Source organism: Falco peregrinus, chromosome 18, assembly GCF_023634155.1.
Source record: "Falco peregrinus isolate bFalPer1 chromosome 18, bFalPer1.pri, whole genome shotgun sequence".
Lineage (NCBI taxonomy): Eukaryota > Metazoa > Chordata > Aves > Falconiformes > Falconidae > Falco > Falco peregrinus.
In genome coordinates this window covers 3856887-3865894 of record NC_073738.1, presented here as the reverse complement: position 1 = coordinate 3865894, position 9008 = coordinate 3856887, and the positions used below count along the sequence as shown (strand labels likewise).

The following is a 9008-nucleotide window of genomic DNA, read 5'->3' as shown; positions in this document are numbered from 1 at the left end:
AACTTCATAGTGTTATGGGGAAACATTAAAGCCTTTTTTTTGGTGTGTGTGTGCTGCTTTTTCCCTTTAAAAAAAAAATACAGGCATTGTTTCTTTAAAAGGCTCCATCTGCAAATCCCATTAGACGTGCATATAAGGTTTCAGATGATTAATAGTTGCCTGCTTTGCTTTGGTTGGAGGGGCTGAGCACATGTATGTTAACCCCTCCCTCCCCTCTCTCACATTTCACTCCCCAAACTTGACACTCTCTCCCCAGCCCGGTCTTTAAAAAAGTGGTTCCTGCCCAGCACTTTGCAAGGACGCACGCTGCAGCCCTTGGGAAGCGATTCGGGAGCATCGCTGCCTCGATCCGCTTCTTCCAGCCAGGATGATGAAGATGCTTAGAAGAGTTCCCGAAGTAACCAACCTGCAACAGCACAAACCCCACAGACAAAGCGTTGTTTAGGGAGGTGATCCCCTTGGTAAAGTTGGGAAGACCTCCTCCCTGCTCCTCTTCCCATTTTGAAGCCCGGTATAAGCAGCCAGGGCCACTGGCGTGTGGACAGGATCGGAAGCAGATGGATCCCCCCAGCAGCAGCTGCATGCGCAGCCCCCAGCCTCCTGCCCCGCTCTGGGGGTGCCTGCGGAGCACCCCCACGGATGTCCCCGCAGCGCCGGGGCTGAACCACTACCCGCCGGCACCGTTCTCCTTCCATCAAAAATCAGACTTTGCTACTTACTCCGATTTCTCCCCCTCCTGCCTGCTGACCGCTCTCCACAGCTTCCCGCAGGAGGAGCGGGCGTTGGGGGAGCAGCACCCCTCTTTCCAACACCCCGACTGGCATTTTGCAGCAACCGAGGCCAGGAGACGCCTAAATCCAGGACTGGCCTTGGGTTCTGGGGAGGCAGAAGGCAGCAGCCCCAATCTAGTGAGCGCGGTGGTGGGTATGGATGAAGATGATGAGGTGCCCATAAACGCTACGAATGGGACTGAGAAAAAGTCATCCAAAAGGAAAAAGGAAAACTCAGGTAGGTCGTATGGAATCAGGGTTGTGGGGTAGCACAGGCTGTGGAGTGAGAGCACCTGTAAGATTAGGAATTAAGACGTCAAGCTGATGAGGAAACGAGTTTTTAAATTTTGCCCGGGGAAATAACAACACTGAAACGAAGTGGCTTATTCTTTGATGACCTCTGCTGTCTGTATTTCACTCCTGTGGATCTTGTTTACTGAACGGGCATTTACTGAACGGGCATTTTACTCATCAGCACAATGTACGTTGCTGGGAATCGTATGGCACGTATACACTGAGCTGAAAGTCCTGGGATGCGGAGTTACACGCTGCATACCTGCCATATCTCCAGGCTTAAGAGAATGGCAGTCAAGGAGCAAAGATCCCTCATCTTGAGCTGCCTGTGCCAGGCAGAATTTTTATCCTAGGGTTTTGACATCTCGGTTTATGGGAAGAAGTACACGATGCAAAGTCTCCCTTTAGGTGTAAATTCTATTTGGCCTCACTAAGTAGTAAATGGTTTTACCTCCTAACAAGGAGGTGCTAAAAGTTTCCTGTCGGTACCATGTCCAACAATGCAGAAAATGTAGTTTTCATTATGTCATCCTAGTTGATAAAACACATTCTTGTGATGTGCATTATTCAATAATTTCATAGTTATATAACCCCCGATCCACTGCTGTCTCAAATCTAGATGTGAAATATGCATAAAATTGTTTTCTCCTAAGCCGTCAAAAATTAAGATGCTTAGATGCTTTCATTTGCTGCAGTATTCATTTACAAGCTGCAGTGTATTTTTCCCCACAGCACTGCTACAAAACGAGGAGTATTTTCCAGTATCCCCATTTTACAGATGGACAGCACAGCGACAAAAGTATTTATTTATTTTTAGCTTTCACAGGTTAGCTACAGAAGCCGCCTCTAATCCAACTTTCATTTCTCCGGTTTGCAATTTAAACAAAACACTTGTATTCACGCTCTTGCTGTCACACAGTTAGTCCTAATCTCTGCTCTCTTCCAATAGGAATAGGCTGTCAGGGAACACTTAAATAATTTTCAAAAACTCTTGATGACCAGAATCTACTCCCTTCAGTTATCTGTTTTTTCTTTATAAACACAGCTTTGTAGAATTTAAATTAAATTCTATTACCAAAAAAAAAAACCAAACAACCCAAACAAAAAACACGTTTGGGGCAAAAAATTTCCCCGAAATCCAAATGCAATGACTTTTTTAAAAAATAAAATGAAAGTAAATAATGCTTTCTTTAAACATTTGCTAGTCAAAGGTAAACAGCGTATTTCAGTATACTTGGGTTAGAGGGGTGGTCTTATTCTTGGAGAGATTGATGCCAAAGTGCATCTCCCTGCTTTAAGGCAAATATTCCTTCTATTCTCTGTTACCAGCACCCTTGTCACCCTCCCTTCATGCTCGCTGCTGTCCCCCACACTTTCCCTTTCAGGGGAGCTGTAAGCAATGACACCGCTGGAAATCACGGTGTCTCCTACCTTCTAGCAACTGTCGCTGTCTGTACAAGCTGTTACTCCAGCAAAGGCAGAATATGAAAACATCCCAAAGGGGGCTCCGTGGCTTTTCATTTCACTCCCTCCTTTCTTTTTTTCCTTTTTCTTTCTGCTTACCAGGCAGCAGATGGAATGATGCGATACTCCTCCTGCCAGCTTTGCCTTCCTTCTGCCCCCAGGCCAAATAAAGCAAACGAGGGCAAAGTCTATGAGCAATTTTATCGTGATTTCCTTTGCTTTTACAGCGGTTCCAGAAATGCAGCTGGACACGTCACATACTGATTGTTTATTCTAAGTAGAACATAAGTCTCCTCTCTCCTCTTGAGAATTTTCCTTAACTGCTTTTAAAAAATAAAAATAAAATTAAATTAAGAAATAAAAATTAAAATAATAATAATAAAAAAAAAAATTCTAGGTACCCAGAGCCTTCTCCTCAGAGACTGGGCTAGTAAAGAAAAATATACTGAATTCATTTGAAGAAAAACCCTATAAAATAAACCATTTATTTTAATCGGTGCCTTATCCACCACAGTTTCACCTGAACTGCAATATAGATACAGCATTACTGCGACTTGTACTCATGTGTGCAAAAACCTTTGGTTCTTGTGAAAACCATAGTTATTACAAGTTATACAGATCTTGGACCATGGCTCTTTGCAACACATTCTGAGAAAAGTCTGAGAGAGGCATTTATTTTAGACAAATAAGCAGAATGGTGCAAAAAATACTAAAAAAGCTTGTCAATCCTTAAACTTGCTTTGAAGCACTGATGTATTACAAACATTTGAGGAATATGGCAATAACAATAGTGGCATCTAGTCCAAGTACTCGTGGATAAACACGCACACACCTTTCCATTTCTCTACAGGCTCCTGTGATTTAGGTTGCCCTGTTTAGGTGCCCGCAGGTAGAAGTTCACCTTGCGCTGGCTTTCATGGCTGCCCCTCCTCTCCATCCACAAGCCACGGCCGTTAACGTTTGCAAATAACGTTTCAGTAAAGTGTCTGTCTGTCCTAAATAGTACCTATGTTATCACACACCTGAAGTCCCCAGATCTCCAACAACAGCTCTGCAACACCTAGTAGGATTCAGGCAGCTGTACTGAATGTGAATGAAACAATACAGACTGTTAGCAAGGCTGCAGCAGAGATGGGAAAGCAAAAACAGTGTGCAATGATTCCCTTAACGACGTTAACCATACGATATCCATACGATGTCCTTGTCTGAAGAATTCTGGAAAGGTTTTTATATTCAAATGCGCAAAGCTGATCTGCATTTCTACCTGCCAACCTTTCCCAGCTTTGCACTAACTGTAAAGAGGATTTTCCAAGCTTGCAATTCCCCTTCACAGTTGCAGTAGCACAAAAAGCCTTTTTTTTTAAAAAAAAAAAGAAAAGCGTAGGTAAGAGCAGATAGCAGCAGTTAACCTGAAGAGGACCGAAAAGCAAAGAATTGGCAAGTCTCTGACCAGTTTGAAGGGGTCTGGGTGCAGAACGTCGTGTGTCATAGCCCTCCACGCAGCCACTGCTGAGCATTATTCCACAAGGTGCACGCTGGAGTAACTTCTGGATGCTTTATTATCAGCTGCCAAATGAATCCACTATTGATGAGGTCACTTGCTTGGCCAACGTTTCCCGATAGCTTTCGGAATTTTATGTTGCACTGCAGCAAAATCTATCAGCGTCTTGCTACTCAATTTAAGCACTTAGAATAAATACGCCCTCAAAGCCTTCAGCATGGGGGACAAAAGCGACGTGGTGCAGTTGCTTCGGATTTTTTGCCAGTAGTTTGCAGAATAACAAACACCAGGTGCATCGATCCAGGCTGTGGATCACCACAAACATCTATCAGGCAGGCTGGATCCTCCACGCACAAGCGCCAGCACCCTCTGTGGTGCCCAAACCCTGTGTCTGCACCGTGCAGAGTCCTCGTGCTTTCCTCCAAAGCGTTAGTTGTTAGTAGACCAGTCCGAAACGGTGAGGGAGAGTAAGTACTACACCGTGAGAGCTGATCCTGATTCAGTTACACTAGATGTAAGCACAAAGCAAAGCCAGCTCCTGCTGCCCAGCCCCCAGTGCTGGATCTAGCCCCTTGTTTTGCAGGGAATGGGCTGCCCCTTCATTCACACGTGTACGGATTGGTGCCTGCCACAGGTTTTGTTCTGGAAACTTCACAGCATAGGGAGATGGACCATTTGGGCACGTATTCTGCTGCAGCCCTTGGGAAAGGCTCTTGGGTTCACGTCAACCACACATGGAATGGAGGGACCCTGGCAGTACGTGTGCTTCATGGCAGGGACACAGATGTCCCTGTCATTCCCAAGCAGTTTTGTCTGGTTTTGTTGTGCTTTTTTTTAAAAAAACTATCAGTGCAGGAGGAAAATCTTTCCAAGCTAATTCATCCTTTCACACCAGATTTGCCATTTTCCGCATTCTGTTGTCAAAACTCTGAAGCAACTAAGCCCTATTTCCAACTTTTTTTTGGAAATAAAAAGCAACAACCTATTTCCAACACCACAAAACCTCCAGCCATGAATAATCACATCTCTTTACAACACCCTGTGGCATAAAGCCTGGATGACCAGCTCCAAGCTCCACATCCTCTGCTCCCAGCAACACTTGGCTATTTAAAATTATTCATGTTGGGGTTTTGGAGGTGAAAATGGGTGAAACTGCCCCTTCGGAAGGATGTCCTTCTCACAGGGCTCACTGGCGAGCTCATGTGCATGTTCAGGTTATATTAGCTAGTTTTATTCCAGATTAATTCGACAGAGGTGGCTTTAGTCCCTGCAATGTTATGGGAATTGGAGAGCTGCTTCACCCTGCCGTGGGTTTGCTGGGGGAGCAGAGACCCCCAGGGGGAAGCTCTGGAGATCAAGGCTCCCAAAGCTGGTGGCAAAAGCATGGGGAGCAACTCCTGGGGTTCTCTCCTCATACTTTCCCCAACTTTATTTGGGCATTTTTGAAGTATAAGTAGCAGGAACAACGTTGATGAAAACAAGACTGATTTCCTCATAGTGGATAGCAGTACAGCTGCAGCCTGTCACACACTGGTCCCTGTGCACATCATCACTAATGGGACCTGTGTTTGAGTTCTGTTTCTCACGGATGGAGCCAAGATCAGGTCAACCATGAAGCCTACAGCCACACATCTCAAATTTTTCCAGCTTTATTACTTTGGCATCCAAAGGGACATCTAGAAGATGCTGCTGCCTGTCCAGCTCATTGCTACAATTTCGTATATCATTTCTATGTAGAAATATTATGCTAGGACACACAGAACTTCATGGCACACTGGTTGCACACAAAAATTGAGTAATTAATCCTCAATATAATGAAAAAACCTACCAGCATCTTCAGTTCAGGGAATCTAGCCAGGCACAGGAGCAAGAGGTGAGAAAAGGGTCAAGGAACGTGTAAAACTGACTCCCTGACAGATGGGCAGTTTGGGTTTTGTTCACTGAAACAAGTGCTTTTCTTCTTGCATTGCTTGGAGATTCTTCACAAGCAAGATTTAAAAATGCAAGAGAGAAAAGAAAAAGAAAAAAAAAAGGAAAAAGAAAAAAAGAAAAAAGAAAAAAAGAAAGATTGCCACAGTCTTAGGCAAAGTGACTATTTGATTTTTGGCTTCACTGGTGCAGCATCCCTTTGGCTATGGCTTGAAATTTGTCTTTGAAATAGGCAGCCAAGTGCAGAAATAGCATAAAAGGTTGTTTCAGGGCAGCACAGCGACAAGGATGATGACAAGGACGATACTGAGGCCAGTCAAGCACACAGACACCAGATCTCCTTGTGGTTCTCATTCAGCAAGGAGCAGAAGCAGCTCGAAGCCTGGGGTATCATGTGCCAATTCAAAGAACGCTGGCGCTCTGGTCTTGCTTGTTTTACCACGTTGCCCCCACACCCACACAGCATTCCCAGGCCGTACACTGGCTTAGGGGGTTTGCTCAGCACCTTAAACCCAGCACCAAAGACCATCACCACGCACCTTACACGTTGTATACACCAGGTGCAGTCTTTGCTGCCCATTGCTTGGGAGATCAGGAGAGAGTGGTAACACGTATATAAGGAATGAAAGTAAAGATGCGGGGAAGGAAACTTTGGAGGCAATTAGGGCAAGGAACAACTACTCCCTTCCCATAGCTTCTCATTTCTGACGTTGCACACCCACCCCACCCTGACCCTGAGCTCTCCCACCTTCCTCCAATGCCACCACCACCGATAAACCACACGGAGCTCAAGGAGCATAACATAACAGTCAGAAAAACTTTGATTAGTTAATATGTATATATGATATAAAGTAGTTTATATCAGACCTCTGCAATACACATGTTCCCACAGATCGATGTAACTACAAATTACATGCCATGTGTGCTTGCCTCTTAGAAAACCAGAACACGAGCAACAAGGCAGAAACAAGCAGCAAATCCCGGAAGGAAAGGACAGCTTTCACAAAGGAGCAGCTACGGGAGCTGGAAGCTGAATTTGCCCACCATAACTACTTGACAAGGCTCAGGAGATACGAGATAGCTGTGAACCTGGATCTCACCGAGAGACAAGTACGTCCCGACCCCCCCTCCCGCCTCCCAGCTTCACCTTCCTCCCCCACAACTTCTCCCTAAAGCTAAAAACCAGATATGTTACTCAAGGGTGTACTTTTGCAATGGCACAGAGGTATTTTAATACAAAGTCTCCACATTCTTATAGAACACATTCATTACAAATTTCTGTAATTAGGTAATAAGTGTAATTATGTTTATCTGAACTCAAGACACATTTGGGAATAGCTGATACTTACCGAGTGTTGTTTACCACCACTCGTTGGTACATACTGATACGTCAAGGCTTACAGGTGGAATGTGAATATCACCTTCGACTGCAATTACCAGGAAATTATTTCCATGATATATGTCTGATACCTGCATTCTTCCCGGGTCAGGTAGCATTTTAAGGTGATAAGGAAAGACAAAAATGCAGAGTTCTGTGGAGAGAGAGATTCCTCTTCTCTCGTTGTGATTGCAGTCGGGGTTCCCTTATCGAAGCTTAGTGGACAATAGAGGATTTGCTCAATTAAGTGAAGCAAATCACAATTCCTGAAGCATTAGATTGGATGGACTGGATGTTAAAAGATGTTAGATGCACCGTGCCCGTTGGATTGACATGCCTGGTTGACAAAGACAGATTCCAGGCAAAGCACTTGTGCTACCTTTGCAGGTCTCAGAGAAACATCTGCCAGGAACAGTTGAGGAAGAATTAATTGTTCCTGCCTTTTTTAGAGAGATGAATTACCTAAACTTGTGAGGTTCTTTTCCCCTTTTCTCCTAGAATCCCACAAAACATCTGTCTACTGGTAGGCACCTGTGCGTAGGTCTGCTTATACACCTCAGATTAAGGCAAGAAGTAATTATTTCCTTTTTATCACTCAGGTCAAAGTATGGTTTCAAAACAGAAGAATGAAGTGGAAACGCGTTAAAGGTGGGCAGCCAGTGTCCCCACACGAACAAGACACAGAAGACGTGGACTCTGCTGCCTCTCCCAGCTCTGACTAGTCTTTACAGCAATGGGAGAGGAGCACGGAGCAAGCAGATGATCAGAAAGTGGGTGCAACACTGCTCGGGGTCAGCCACCCCACGAGATGATCCTGCCTGCGAAGCCCATAGCCCTGAGCCTTTAGAAGGTGCCTGATGCTCTGGGTTAACGAGGCAATTGAGGAACGCAAGGGGAATAAAGCCAAAGGAGGGCACGATTTTGATTTTTATCTGAATGAATTTAACTCTCTCTGGAATTGCCTTACTACCACAGATGTGTCTTTAGAAAAAAGAAAACCTGAAAATAAAGCAAGAGTAATGTTGTCCAGGCTCTCAAACATCAGAGAATGCAGGCTGTCAGTCAGTTTTTGCAACAGTATTTGCATCCAGCCTTTCCCCGGCCACATCTATTCGTTCTGCACTTGGACTTGACACATTTTCCTTGTGCCTTACTTTAAGAGAAATAAAGACTTTGATAGCCACTGTTGTTTTTTTTTTTTCTTGCATTAAGAATTGAACACTTGTATGGCTAGGCAGTAAGATTACAAAATAAAAAAATTTGAGACCAAAAGCGTAGACACAGAATTCTGCTTACCAGTTTCGGAAGAGGTGGCACTGAGAGTCCAAGAGGACACGTGCATTGTTGATGGTAGCAATTTGCAGAGGGAGATTTTTTCCAAGCTCACCATAAATCCTGAAATTAAATTTCTAGATCTCAATTGCAAGTATTTTTTCCAAGTAGTCATTACTAAACGTCACAGCAGGTACAGCAGAGATTAAGCTCTCAACACAATAGCTATCACTATTTTGTTTTTGACATTTGAATCTATCTAACTAAAGGAAAACTACTCTTTGGTGCTGCATTTCTTTTGGATTTATGGAATCTCTCTAGAAACCCACAGTTTTCTTTGTGAATTCAGGATTGTCAGGGGAAGCAGAAAGCAATGTTATCTGGAGTGATTTTGCTCCAT

The 9008-nt window shown here is 44.2% G+C and overlaps 1 protein-coding gene across 1 annotated transcript; it reads left to right on the top strand.

The window, feature by feature from the left end:
* Positions 1-302: 302 nt before the first annotated feature.
* On the top strand, positions 303-8451 carry MEOX1 (mesenchyme homeobox 1). The gene is made up of 3 exons (XM_005238835.3): positions 303-1008; positions 6896-7068; positions 7936-8451. Exons 1-3 carry the CDS (start codon positions 558-560, stop codon positions 8056-8058), a joined length of 747 nt encoding a protein of 248 aa, XP_005238892.1. The 5' UTR covers positions 303-557; the 3' UTR covers positions 8059-8451.
* Positions 8452-9008: the final 557 nt, after the last annotated feature.